Source organism: Lemur catta, chromosome 2, assembly GCF_020740605.2.
Source record: "Lemur catta isolate mLemCat1 chromosome 2, mLemCat1.pri, whole genome shotgun sequence".
Taxonomy (NCBI): Eukaryota; Metazoa; Chordata; class Mammalia; order Primates; family Lemuridae; genus Lemur; species Lemur catta.
In genome coordinates, this window is record NC_059129.1 from 28,149,748 (window position 1) to 28,164,579 (window position 14,832).

The 14,832-nt window shown below is 43.6% G+C and overlaps 1 protein-coding gene across 1 annotated transcript in view; it reads right to left on the reverse strand.

Annotated features, from left to right (window-relative positions):
• Positions 1–593: 593 nt before the first annotated feature.
• BAZ1B (bromodomain adjacent to zinc finger domain 1B) overlaps positions 594–14,832 on the reverse strand; it is a 72,006-nt gene continuing 57,767 nt past the window's right edge. Inside the window, exons 14-20 of the mRNA XM_045543096.1 lie at positions 10,270–10,417; positions 9,086–9,233; positions 6,801–6,913; positions 4,373–4,518; positions 3,101–3,204; positions 2,403–2,775; positions 594–1,890 (exon numbers count right to left, since the gene is read on the reverse strand). Of these exons, the coding sequence (XP_045399052.1) occupies positions 2,418–2,775; positions 3,101–3,204; positions 4,373–4,518; positions 6,801–6,913; positions 9,086–9,233; positions 10,270–10,417 (1,017 nt within the window). The 3' untranslated portion in view covers positions 594–1,890; positions 2,403–2,417. The remainder of the gene's footprint in view (positions 1,891–2,402; positions 2,776–3,100; positions 3,205–4,372; positions 4,519–6,800; positions 6,914–9,085; positions 9,234–10,269; positions 10,418–14,832) is intronic.

The following is a 14,832-nucleotide window of genomic DNA, read 5'->3' on the forward strand; positions in this document are numbered from 1 at the left end:
GTTTCACCTTGTGCCATCCCTGGTCCCTGGTCAGCAGCCGGCAGCTTCATTTCTTACCAGACGGGATGACAGCGGTGGCTCAGCAAGATCTTTCACTTCACAAGCAGGTTTCTGCCCAGCGTGACCTACTCAAACCAGCCTCTCGTTAGCAGTGTTAAAGCTGAGCGCGTGGGAACTGACTATACTTGTCACTCCATTTATGTTTGAAATTTTCCTTGAAAAAAGTTTTAAAATGTCAGAAGTTTCCCCCAAATTAAAGGATCACATAAATTCTCACAGTGAAGCCTTAAACTACGTCCCCGCCTAATTCCTAGTTTCAAATGAAGTTTTGAGGTTTTAGACAAACACAAGGCCAGGAGAGGCTTGAAGGTCATGCTTCTTTTATACCCGGGGCATCAGAAATGTCTCCTAGGAACTAAGAAACGCAGCAGGCGGATGTGACCTGTGTTAAAGACTTAAGCGAGAGGTCCCCTGTCTGCGGAAGCCAAACCTTCACAGAGGAAGCGGCTCCGGGAGTCGATGGGGAGCAACCCCTGGGACTGCCGTCTCCACCACACCCGAGAGCACAAAGAAAGATCCACCAGAACTGTCTCTTCTTTATAAACACAAGTACATAATGTTTATTTGAAATTCCAATTTATCACAAGTTCACCCTTTCTTGGGGTCCTTCCTCCTTAAAGACAATTTTAAAAACAACAAACAATTCAGGTGTCACTGAAGTGGGAACACAGGAAGCTCACTATTAACAAGAGCAGACTGGATCTAGGAGAAGAGGCAGGGGAGGATGGTGGTTGGAATCATGAAATTGTAACATCAGTGCTAACTCCATGCCTGTAGAAGGGATGGCAAACCTAGCCACCAGCCACTGGAGCAAATTCCCAAAGTCCTTGGATGAGGAAGAGGAGAGACAGGGACCACGCCTTGCAGCTTAATATTAAGAGGCTTTATTCTCCAGTTCTAGGAGTTCCAATCCCCTTGGTGGACTTCTTTTCCTTTAATTTAAACAGGTACAGAAGAGCTTTGGTGCTCACATTTTCCAAATTCAAAGTTGATAGAAAAGAAAATTAAACCCTGTTTTGTACTTTTATCAAAATCTGTCATAAAAGGGAAAGACTACAAAGTTCTGCCTAAATATAACAACTAGCGCTAGACTCGTGGGAAGGGGCGCTCTGAGCTTCTCTCCTGCTCCCTCCTCCCACCCCTACCGACACTGTCCACTGAAACACCCAGGTTCTCACGGAGTTCCACGTCTGAGGCCAGAATGGGCACGGGAGGAGGCAGAAACAGCCACCTTGGCAGGACGAGGGAACACCCCCCTAGAGATGCCACTGCTTGCCGTGCTGAGCCTCCACCCAGCTTCTCTGCGCGAGAGCGGATGGGCTGGGGGAGAGGATGGGGAAAGTAAAGCAACACATTATCATATAAACTGTACTGTACATGTGCCAAAGCAAGATGACAGGAATATCTTACAAGATGTTCTTTATACAATATCACTGCTGAAACAAGCAACTTTCAATAACTAGAAAAGTCAATTTAAAAAAAATTAAACATTTAAATTCTTCCTGCTTTTCTTCTGTTCCCCTAAGAGCTTGTCTGGTATGTGGGTGGGCTGGGCTCCAACACCCCTCTGGCCAGACCCAAAGTCAAGGTTATATGCATGATTATAAGCAGGACTCCAGTCTCTAAGTGAAGTGCCTTAAGTTTTTTGTTTTTTTGAGGGGGTGAGGTAAAGTGGGAGTAAGGAAAGGGCTGCCACAAAGAAGGGGAGGGATGTTCAGGAATGGCTCCAGGAAATGTCCCTTTACTCTGCCAAGATCAACTCAAAAGACCACAACTGTTTCATGATGCTGGTGAATACAGAATCCTGCATGGCACTCACTCATACGTCACCTGAGTGGGAGAGGGAGGAAGAGACAGAGTACGGGCTTAAAGAAACAAAACTGTATATAAATACAGATTTAAAAGAGAAAAAAAAAGTCAACACCACCTCCCCAATTGGCCTGATTACCCTTGATCCTGCAGTATAATACAGCAATCCCTCCCCTGGAGACCAGAGGGGCTTGGCACTGTCGTGGGAGCCAGAGGGGAAGGGACCTTAGCGAAGAAGGAACAGGAACTAGGTTCACCAGAAAAGCTACACCCCTGGACTCTTCCTGGAAACTCACAGAAGGGAGGGTCATGGACCTCTTCTGCCCCCAGTATTTCTGGGCAGAGACCACCAATCCAGTATCAGGCTCCCCAAAGAGCTTTGCTTCAATGAGGCCCTGTGGGGAGTTTTAACAAACAGCACAGGCATGGATGACAGGCGTTTCTGGACCCTGTGATCTCTTCCCTTCCAAGTTCTCAATCTTCCTCTCTTGCCTTCCTCCCCACCTCCCTCACTGTCTCCCGAGCTCCCTTACCAGGGCCCTGCCTCTCTACTTCTTCTGTCTTCGTCCCCTGGACTGTCCAATGGGCTCTGGCTCACTGTCCCCTTCATCTTCAGCAAGTCGATCGGGAAACTTCTTGCGTTTCCTACGGACATATAGGTGGCCAGGAAGGTGTTTATGCAACAGAGCCACCAGACACTGTTCTGTCTTCACCATGCAGTTCAGCACATGGCTGCCGCGGCAGTTGTAAAGCTCAGCATTGGTAAACACTTGCTTCACGTCGGTAAGAAACTCCTGCACAGAGCGGTAGCTCCCACAGGAACATTTGTTCTGCATTGTCTGAAAGTCCATGGGGTGGGTGATCACATCATAGTAGTCCTCGGCCTCATCCCTGGTCACAGGCTCCCTGTGGAGAAGAACCAAATGGAGTTATGTGCATAGCCTTGACGGCAACTGCCTGGGAGCTAAAGAACCAGCCCTAGAATACCTACGCCTGCTGCCATCGGCCGACTGGCAAGCACAGAGAAGGTGTACTCGCTTTGTGCCGAAAACTGTCACTACCAGTGTGGGAAAGCTAATTCCCCTGCCACTGAGACATGTCCAGAAATGAAAGGGATCAGAGTAGTCCCATGGAGCCCAGCTGAGAGCTCCCTCAGTCAGCTGCCTTTCTGGAATGTTCCTAGAACCTACCAGGTTGGTCTTATGCCCTGTGCTTGAGAAGGCAAGCTCACCTGAAGGGCCAGCTGAAGCGGTACTTCACGAGCCTGTGCAGAATCTCTTCACACTTCTGCAGCTCCAGGCTTTGCCTCCGGGAGCTCCGCTTTGTCTGAAGCACCTGGTGCCAAACAAAGAAGAATGTTATTAAATGTACAAGAGAGGAAGAAGAGAGGACAAGGCAGAAAATGTGTACTTCTGCTCAAAGAAAGAAAAGAAGAAGTGAGTGCAACCATTTCCTTGGAGCAGAAATGGTCCAGTCTCCTGACACACAAATCAGGGAGCACTCCCAGGCCAGGAGGAGGCATCTTCCCATCTGTCCACTGGCCTCCTCCCTGGTGGACAGTGATCAAAGCAGCAGAGGGCAGGCGGCAGTTGCTGTAGTAACAGCAGTCCTGCTAGAGGTCGCCTGGAGAGGACCACTGTCAACAGGACACTCGCCCTCTGAGAACAGATGGACCTGGGATTACGGCGATACCACGGATGGGCATCAGCAAGCAACTGCAGAGAGCCGGACGGGCTCTCTGGACCCCCAGCAGCCAATTCTGTGGGGGTAGGGCTTCTCTGGGAAGAACAGCAAGGGGTCCAATTCCCTTCCTGGCTCCTCCACTGCAGACACATGGGAGCTAAACGGCCAAGGCGAAACAGAGTGGGCCCTCCCTTCCAGGTAGCCATACAAAGCTGTGACTCAGAGCAGTGGGAGCCAGAGTAGACAGGCTAGGGCTGGGCAAACAGAAGCATCTTTTAATGCCCCCGATCTCCCCTAAAGCTTGCGTTATGCCCCTAACCCCAATTTGATCTATAAAAACAAGTATGTTTTCAAGAGCTGCTTTTTTGTTCTTTAAAGCTCAAGTGAGATCTAAAACAAAACTACTAAAATTACATTGGTTAAGAAGCAGAGGGGAGTATAATGTCCCTCCCATAACAACTGTCGACCCAACAGTAAGTGAGGCTCCAACATTGCTGACATTCCCATGACGAAGACCCAGCCCCTCTGAGCCCACTGGAGACACATGGATACTATTTTAAAATCCTTAATAAGTTGCAGGCTGCCTGCTAACTAGGAGACACTGTTTGCAGGCTACAGCAGGGGAATGCCGGACATAGCTGTTCCTGGAGGGCCTGCTGCCTCTGTCTGCCTAAGGCCCACCCATCTGCCTCTCCAGCCTCCCAAGTTAGGGAGGAGGAGGGAGGGGGAAGGCTTCCACCTGTTGCCTGAGGAATTCCTAGTGCTGGGGTGGGAAATAAGAAGCAGAAAGGTTAGAGGGAGGATGATAAATAATTCTTACCAGCTCATCAACCTCAGTGTCATCCACAGGTGGTACCTTTGGCCGGGACCTCCTGGTAGGATGCGGCTTCTTGCCAGGTCGTCGGCCTGGCCTTGCTGCAGGGAGAATGACACTCTGCTTGCCCCGGAGGGTCTTTCGAGGTCTCACTGAAACAAAACATACAGATTCAGAACCGAACAACTGAGGATGAAGGGAATTATCTCTGGAATGGGGGAAAGGGATGGGGAGGAAATTTGGATAAGGACAGTAATGGCTTCCTTTGGTTATGAGGTGCTCTTGCTGTTTTCCTCCTGCCCGCCCTACCTAACAGGACACTAAGAGGCAGCAGTAGTAGATGGAAAATGGATACCTTTCATCACCTGCCAAAGGCCTTTCAGAAGGCTGGTCCAGTACTTCTATCCTCTGTCCCTACCCTGGACACTTACTCCCAGCAATGAGGCACTTGAAGGAAGTCAATTATAAACTGACTCAGGAGTAGAAGCTATTTGCTAACAAATCAGCCTGCAGGTCCTACAGGCTCAGCCTGAGAGAGTATATACATTTACATGTGAGATGAAATCTGATTGTAAAACAGACCCTGTTTCATAATCCCCAGAATAGGCTACACTCACCATCACAGTCTTTTCAGAGAAAAGCTGATACTTAAGTGAAGGGCCACAAAACTTCCTCATTGAATCCAATTTAGGCTAGCCCTACTCCTGCTTTCTTGCATTTCTGAGAACCAGACAGTGGGCTAGGCCCTTCCATGAGAGCCCTGCCCAGGGTCCCCAAAGAGAGAGTAAAGAATACAAAGACACCGAGACTACTTATGTCTCAGGTTTACAGCAGGTGCTCAACGTCATGCAAGCCAACCCTGCTCAGTCAGTCCTCAGAGAGCAATGCTCCACGAGGATTAGCGTGAGGCTTCTCCACAACCTTTCCTTGCCAACACCCTGGGTGCTGGTGAGATGACATTTGGAGACAGAGCTATGGGTACAGAGAGGCAATGACACAAAGAATCAATAAACAATGCTTTACACTTTATTTCTGAACTATGACAACAACTTCCTTGGCTATTTTAGGGTCTCTAGTTCAAGAGACGACCACTAGTAAGAAAGAACAAGAAGCTGATGCTCAGGTGCTAGTCCCTTGAGTCGCACTCGGGACCCACATCTTTGGTGGTATGAAAGGTAGAGACAAAAGGCTCTGAAGTACCAAATACTTCCTAGATCCTTTTGGCAAACAGAACCCCAGAAACAGAGAGAGGAAATGATTCTTTGGAAAAAGAGCGATAAAGTGGAAGTATAATAGAAAAGCCATCACTAGCTTGAAAATACATAGAATTAACACACTGCTATATTCAGAATGCATTCCCAGACAAATGTGCACCCAGGTCAAGACTCTGGCCAATAGAGGATGGTCTCCTTGAATGCAGGACTAATGGGTCATTTGTTCACTTGCCCCGGGGTACATGAAAAATCATGCCTAGAGAAAAACAAAAGGAGCCCTATGAGAATGGGAGATTCAGGTGTCCGAAATTATACCCCTGGAGAATAGAGGAAAGTGGGGGGATGGGAGCAAATGTGCAAGCCTGAAGCCCTTAGATTCTGGAAGCTTCACTGCAGTAAGGGATAGGTCATGCCAGACATCCTCTCTCTCCTTATATAAGATCATTCAGAGCTTCTACGATCCTGGGAACTGCACTATCTCTTCAAAAGCTCACCAAAATCTTGCTCTGTGGTCTGTTTTCTACTAATTTACAAAGAAAAGTATATTTTGGAAAGAGAGAGGCTGTTAAAAGGTTGGCCTGGAGGCCCTTAACCATGAAAATGACAAGACATGAGAGCATCAGGGTCAACGTGGTGAACATAAGTGATGATGACTTTTTTCCCAACTGGAATCTAGTGAGAACAGATCTGAACCCTCTGAACATACCTAAGCCACGGAAAAACGAGTCTTCCCTTTCCAAACTAGCAAAGCTATAGCCCTGCACACTACAGGGAGGAGAAAAAGCACTGTCACCAGAGAGAAAAGAACAAAAAAGCACTTTCTCTGAAAGCAGCGCTGCCCCAACAGCCAAAACAACTGTTGGGAGATGCAACGGACCTAGATCCTCCTTAACCATCATCCCATATACTAAGCGGCTCAGAACCAGCAGCCTTGTCATAAACATACTGGGGACGTTGAATTCTACTAACTCTTACAGAATGTGAGTCTGTCATAGATTGATGTGCATGAGATGAAGCCATCTTCCCTGCTACTAGGCAGGAGGTTAAACAGCATCTTGACACCTCATTTAAACACACAACAGCTGAGTCACCCCATAGCCACAACCTGAGAGAAAAGGAAGACAGCAAGACAGCCCCAGTGAGTAACTGCTGCCAACCCGGCCTGTCCAACCCAGCTAGGAAGATTGTGAGGTAACTACAAAGGCAAACGGAATACTTACATCGTAAACCAGCCACCTCATAATCTTCCTCCTCCTCCTCTTCTTCCTCTTCTTCCTCTGAATCACTCTCATCATCTTCAGTGTCCTCAGAAGCAGACTCTTCAGTATAATTCCTGTGAGGAGGAAAAACATCACTCAGGGAACACAGACCTAACCCAAAGTGGTCCTAAGAAGAGCTAAGGTGACACAGGGGTCCCAGCAACCTTCTTCTCCTCACAGAATGCATACTTTTATGGTAAGGGGAGGGAACCTGAAGCTAAGCCAGGAAAGTTCTTCACAAAATGAAAAAACTGAGCTTCAACAGCATGCCTCCTTCTGCCAGGCCTCAAAGGGTTTGGACAAGACACCAATGGCAATGGAAATCAAGGTCAAAATGCAACCGTACCTTTCCCCACACAAAACAATACAAAACACTATTACTTTTGTCGCACAAAAAGAGCCAGATAATGTAACAATTCAGGTACTGAAGCAGTCCTCGACTCGGCCGGGGTGGACTGGAAGGATAAACAGAGCCCAGACAGGTGTTACTCCACCTTGATGGCCCCCTTCCAGGAGCTGAAACAGCTTGCAGATGACCGTAACATCAAAGCAATGGTAATCCCCGCTCAGAACAGCTGGTCCAAAGCCCCACCATTTCAGAGCAACGTGCCTCATCTCTCTAAGTGTAGCCAGAATGGAGTGAGAAATAACCAAGTAATACTGTTAAGGTGGGGTCAGGATCAAACAGCTCTGCCTTTTTAAAAGAGAGGCCAAGCCAGAGTGCCTACAAACTGCCCTTTTACAACCTCAAATTTCAATGTGGGAAGTAACAGTATTAACTTGATAAATATTAGATGTCTCCTCTTTACAAGGTCCTGTGTTTGGCCTTATTGAGATTTGAGTAAAGAACAAAGCACCACCTCTACTCTCAGGGCATTAATAATCTCATGGGAGGCAGCAGTGTATAAAACTAACCATAAAGACAAGATGCATGACCAAAACACTGTTTCAGAGAATGAAAGGTCAGCTGGAACACAGAGGAGAAACAATTAATTCTAAGGATGTAAGGACTTTTCAAAAGAGCACTGAAATTTTAGCTAGGCCATGGGTAGTTTACCCAATTGGGAGTTCTGGGCAGAAAGAATATTCCCAGCTGGGAAGAAAGCACAAAAGGCAAGGATGAACAAAACAGCCAACAATAAGCACACAAACACAGGAACTAGAGCTCATAAAAACCTAGGCTAGTATCATGTAAGAGTATAAAAAGTTAGGCTAGAGAGTGAGGACTTTATTGTAGAGGTGACAGAAAGACTGGAACTTTTTTCTTTTTTAAATAGATGGAGTCTCACTCTGTCACCAAGGCTGGAGTCCAGTGGTGCAATCACAGCTCACTGCAACCTCAAACTCTTGGGCTCAGGTGATTCTCCTGCTTCAGCCTCCTGGGCAGCTGGGACTACAGGCGCATATCACCACACCGGGCTAATTTTAAAAAAAATTTTTTTTGTAAAGACAGGGGTCTTGCTACATTGCCTAGGCTGGTCTCAAATTCCTAGCCTCAAGTAATCCTCCTGCCTCAGCCTCCCAAAGTGCTGGGATCATAGGCATGAGCCAGACTCGAAGCTTTTAAACACGAAAGTGAGCAGGTCTTTGCCTTATACATATTATTCTGATATCACCACAATACCTAGATGGATAAGAAGGGGAAATATAGGATATAAGGAAGAGGAGTCGAAACATAATGGAAGGAACCCAGGTAAGAGATGTATGAGTGACAAATGACAGTAGGGACCATGGAGAATGGAGAGCAGGAGACTGACTCATTAGACATCTGGGTACTAGATTATTTGGTAACGTGGTAAATTAATGAATATGTAGAATGAGGGAGAAGTTCATGTCCAAATTGACACCAAAGTTCTAATCATGACAGGGAAGGAAAACAGTAGGCATGGGTAAGAAAGGCAATGAGACTGACTAAAGATTTTTAGCAGTGGGTGGTTATAGAAGTAATCATGTAGATGTAGGAAGTGGATAACGCAGAGGCAAAAGGCAGAGGGAGATATAACATTACTTGAGAAGATACAGTCAACAAGACAGACAATGCAGCTGGCAGTGAAAACTAGAAATGTCAACATTAAGCTAAAATTAGATATGAGTCCTTTGAGCTCCTATTGAAGTATCATAAACGATCAGGCTCTGTAACCAAAAGATGAACTTAAAGCACCTTCAGTTATTCAGTTTGAACAACTGAAGCTTAACTTTAACAGCTATTTATTCATTCAATTATTTTTGAAAGAAAAAATTCTCACCTGCCACGAGAGTTACGCCTGGCAGTAGCAGGCTGGCAAGCTGGGCACTGCCACTCACCATCTGGTACTTCATAGAGGGCCGGCCTCAGACAAAACAGGTGGAAGGCTTTATTACACTCGTCACACAAGATCAATTTGTCATCCTCACCTGCAAAGAGATAAACTTGTGTAGCATTATTGGAAGCACAGCAATAGTCAGTGAGCTGTAAGAAAGAGCTGCTCATCCTAACTAAGGCCACAGAAGAACACACATTCTAGCACAGCACTACCCAAAGCTTTTGTAAAAATGCAATCATTTCCTGAAAACAAATGTTGCATAAACTAGATTATAAAATAATTTAGGAATCAGGTCTTCTAACTTATATCACAAAACTGATTCAGGGCTAGACAGGATGATTAACATTTACTAAGAGGCAGCAAAAACCAAGTGACAGCAGGAAATTTTGCTGCTCTTCTCTGACCCTCCCAACGCACCCCAGCTCCAAACACTTCAGCTCATGTCTGACATGGTTCCCTTAAGTCATCTGGTTTCTTTACATTTGAAAATACACTGAATCAACTTAACATGGTCATTTCTCCTCTCCAACCTTCACTCTGAATCAGTTTTACAGCAATTCAATGACTTTATAAAAACCTTTTCATCTCTGGAAATTAAACCCTAACCTAATTCATAAAATAACATTAGTCACTGAGAAATCAATCACATCATGGTTTTAGCCATGAAGTTCCTTTTGCACACCCAAGATTTGAAAGATCTCAGCATTTGGCAGTCCCAACTGCTTTGCTCTGTAGGACTCAGTGCTCAAGCAACCAAGCCTGAGGATTCTTCAAAATGTACAAAGACTGCCCCCTTGGAACCACCTACCTTACTGCACAGATGACTAAAGTTCTGAGATAACAAAGATTTAAAATTTTTGATTAATCTTGTTCTCTGTAGAAAATATGAAGATTGAAAAGATTAACTGCTCTTACTTAAGACTCGAAACTGAAGAATAAAGAGCCTGCTCTGATTCGCTGACATGTGATATCAAAAACTTCTTATAAACCTGCAGGAAAAAGTAAAATCTATCTCATCCACACTTAAAATCTGTGTACATGAAACTCTTTTAGGTAGAAATGAAGATCTTGGAATGGAAATCCTAGTTTCTCATACACCCAGATTAGCAAATTTGATCTAAATATACCTTTCTTTCGACACACTTTGCATCTAGCATTTTCTGCTGACATATCCCACTTGATACAAGCATCAAGCATCCCAAGGAGAACATGCATCCTGGAAAAAGTCTGAGCTTCACGGATTGCTGTCTTCCATTTTTCCAGTGCAGATGCAACCTAAACACAGACCAAACAAAGCCAACATTACTGCAATGACCTCAAAGACATTGAGAAAAGACTAGGAATAGGCAAAGATAAGAGAGAATTCTGAGGACATTTGCTGCCTAGAAGTTCACCAGTCTAACCCATTTATCTTACAGAAAAAAATCAAGGCTCCAAGGTTAAAAAAATCTTGCCAAAGGTCACACAAAGATTAAATGGAAGAAGGGAGGAATGACTAGGGACCGGTCTCTTTTAGTGAAATTCACTTAAAGATATACTATCACTTAAAAGTAGAAACATTTGTGTGCTATAAATGGCTAGAACACAACAATTTTATGTAGCCAATAAAAGTTCATTAACAAGATTATCAATTTCTGCACTAATCCCTGCTGTAACCCCAGACTACAGGACCTAGAAATGGCAAATAATATCTACAGAAGCATTCTATAATGCTTAAAATTATTAAATACCTAATATACCATATTCCTCTTGACTTTTATCACCAACTTCTAACTAAAGTAAAATTTTTAGTCTCAGCCTGACTTCATTCTGGACAATTACTCTCAGCATAACCTGCACTGCCTCCTCCCATCATCAGAAAATGCAAATTAATTCAGAATTAGTCCAACTAAAACATAGGATGGGGGAATATAATTAGGAATTTCAGTGATAAACATGACCCCTCTCATCTATAAAATATACATTCTAAGGAGCAATAGAAATGTCATTTCAAGCTAATTCATTTGTATGACTTTTGTTAATCAAAAGTTGATTTTTTCTTAATGTTTTCAAAGTGTTCCTAGCCTAAATGATTAGGTAAGTATCTATATAAACAAATACCTATTTAGGGGTATCAGTCTCAGCCAGAAAATATGACACAGATGAACATGGTAAAGCTCAGGTAATATACTAGAATCTGAGAGACCAGGTTATCTTAGGATTCTCAATTACGTAGAAGTCTGATTGCTTAAGTCAGTCATGACTGAAACTAACTTAAGTTAGCAATGGCCAGTCTTGCTACTTTTACAACTCTGCTAGCTCTAGCTACAATCAGCTACCACAACATCACCAATCCAATATCACAGCTGGATTTCACTGCCTTTCCCTGGGCAAACAGGTCCTTTCCAAGTAATGTACCTCTCTAAAGGAAAAGCCAATTATTCTGGAAGGCCATAGGCTTTAAAATAGAGCTGCCAAGAGACAAAGATAGTTGACCCAGCTCTGAAGTTGGATACTACACACTGACTGTGGTGTGAAGTCTGGGGGTGGAGGCTTGGGGGGCAGAGAACAAAGGCTGGTGGGGAACCTGCAGCCATGGGGCCACACATGGCCTTCTGGATCCCTGAGTACCACACCTTTTGACTGAATCCAAATTTTACAGAACAAATCCTCTCCAATCTCTGCTGCAGATATTTCTACATCTGCTTTGAAAAACAGCACAATTTCCTTCTTCCTTCTGCAGAGCTGCTCAGTACAATCTGAGGTCCATAATCCCAGCTGCCTTGTTGTCTTCTCCCCTGATATAGGAGAGCTCACATGTAAGTACTAGAGATTGTTTCATTGAAAGAATAACCCAGGCCAGGTGTGGTCTATAATCCTAGCACTTTGAGAGGCTGAAGCAGAATGATCACTTGATGCCAGGAGTTTGAGACCAACCCGAGCAACAAACACAGACAGATTCCATTTCTTAAAAAAAAAAAAAAAAAATAGAAAAATAAGCTGGGCATTAGTGAAACACGCCTATAGTTCTAGCTACTCAAGAGGCTGAAGCAGAAGGACTGCCTGAACCGAGAATTTTGAGGCTGCTGAGAGCTATGATGATGCCACTACACTCTAGCCCAGGCAACAGCAAGACCCTGTCTCAAAAAATAAAAAAAAAATAGGCCAGGCATGATGGCTCATGCCTGTAATCCTAGCACTCTGGGAGGCCCAGGTGGGAGGATTGCTTGAGCTGAGGAGTTTGAGACCAGCCTGAACAAGAGCAAGACCCCTGTCTCTACTAAAAATAGGAATATTAGCCGAGCATTGTGGCATGCACCTATAGTCTCAGCGACTGAGGTAGGAGGATCGGTTGAGCCCAGGAGCTGAGGTTACACTAAGCTATAATGACGCCACTACACTCTACCCAGGGTGACAGAGGGAGACTCCGTCTCAAAATAAATATATAAATAAATAAATAAAACGATGACTTAAATCTTTTTAATAGAATACAAATTGAAGAATTTTAGGTTCAGTTTTTAAGAGTGCTTGGCCTGCACTTTGGGAGACAGAGATGGGAGGATTACTTGGAGCCAGGAGTTCAAGACCAGCCGAGGCAACATAGCAAGACTCCATCTCTACAAAAATTTAAAAATTAGCTGGACATGGTGGCGCACACCTGTAGTCCCAGCTACTCAAAAGGCTGAGACAAGAGGATTTCTTGAGCCCAGAAGTTCAAGGTTACAGTGAGCTATGATCATACCACTGCACTACAGCCCGGGAAACAGAGCTAGACCTTATCTCTAAGAAACAAAACAAAATAACAAACAAACAAACAATAAAAATCATGACTGCTTATTGAGAACTGGCAGGGAATGTCTACACATGGGTTTTGCTGTCCTCTACTGGAAAGTCAAATGTAGTGCACACAGCATTGAAGAAAATAGTGCCATCTGTACTATACTGCTTTTACTGCTTTTTACTTATTTCCTATGAATTATAAAAACTGAGCACCCAATAATTCATCTGGCCTCATTAAATTTTTTTTTTTAAAACTTGAAGAGATCTTGGAAATAAGCTTATTTAATCTTAGTTTAGTTTTTTTTTTTAACAGATTTTAAATTGTATCAAATAATAGGTGGCCTTTGGCAACTGGCTTCTTTGAGCATGTTTCTAGGTTCAGTCACAAAACATGCAACAATACTTCATTTCATTTTATTACTGAACAATAGTCTACTGAATAGATATTTCACATTTTATTTATCCATTCATCAGCTGATGGGCATCTGGGTTGTTTCCATATTTTGGCTATTGAGAATAATGTTGCTATGAACGTTCATGAAAAATTTTTGTTAGTTTACTTGGGAAGAAAGTTTGCCCAAGGTCTCAGCAATTTAGGGCCATGTCTCCATTCCCAATCCAATGCTCTTGGTATTACACATACTGGATAACAATTAGGATCCTGTTATAGACACCGAGTTATGCACCTAAACGAGCCTAGACCCCAACCAGCTTCTAATTTTGACGGCAAAAACATCAGGCACTCAAGATTTGAGAGAATATACTGGTCTCCTCTCATGCACAAAATTTCTAACAGTCCAGCATCTTAAAAAACAAAACAAAATAAAAAAACTCCCATATTCAAAGCAGTATTTTTAAAAATAGAAAAACAGTAGCAAGATAAAGTTTTCACATTCAACTCTGGTGGCCTCCTACAAAAACCATCTGTCCTGCAGGGCTGGTGGGAGTCCAGACACACTATTCTGGTAGATAATTCAAATTCTCTAGCACACCATGTTGACCTTCAAGTTAGTCCCTAGTTAGAAGTAGATATAACAGAATCAAGGGGAAAGCAGTTTACATGAAAATCACCATTAATCTTTTTTGCTTAACACTAGAAAGGCAATTATCTTATCTTAGCAGGGATAAAATGAGGCTCCAGCTCAGTCTTCCACAAAAGATCATTCAAATGGAAAAAAGATACAAAGATGACCCAGTCTTCTGATGGTTTGACTTATGAATTGGTACAAAAGCCATACACACTCAGTATCCAGATAAACCCATCATAAATTGAAAATATCTCAAGACATGAGATGGGTTTATTTTTGGGGTGGTATTAAGCTGCATCCTAAATCAAGGAGCATCAGTAATGAGGTTGTCAGGACAAATGTAGCCACAGTAAACAGAGTCAAACAAAACCCAGGATTTTGCCAAATTATACACTGTCTCTTCCATTTAAGAAAATAAACTAAGCATTAAATATTTGAGATCATCCACTATTACAAAAAAGGGATTTGAGAGATGATCTATTTTTATAAATAAGAAAACTGAAGCCCAGATTAGAGACTGATACAAGCTAACGGAACAGCCTAGTGCCAGTTGCAAAAATCCTGGCCCTTGCTAAGTGGAAACATTCAAAGCAAAGGGCAGTGGAAAATTTCAGAGCTGTGGTAAAGTTGACCTCTGGTAGGGAACTACAGGGCATAACGCCATTTTAATGCAGAACATTGTTGAACTACTTAGTAGGCAACCTAATTGATTTTCCAAGAAACCCGTCCATGCTTTCCATTTATGTACTATGTGTCTGGACCTGCAAAGTACTCATATTTTCCTCCACAACAAAGCTAAGAACAAGTCTCATCTGACAAGCTAAAAAGAGGTTACTTCACTGTGGGATTCAGTACTCAAAGGGAGGTTAATGAGAATACTACAGAGACTAGTGAATTCTCAGT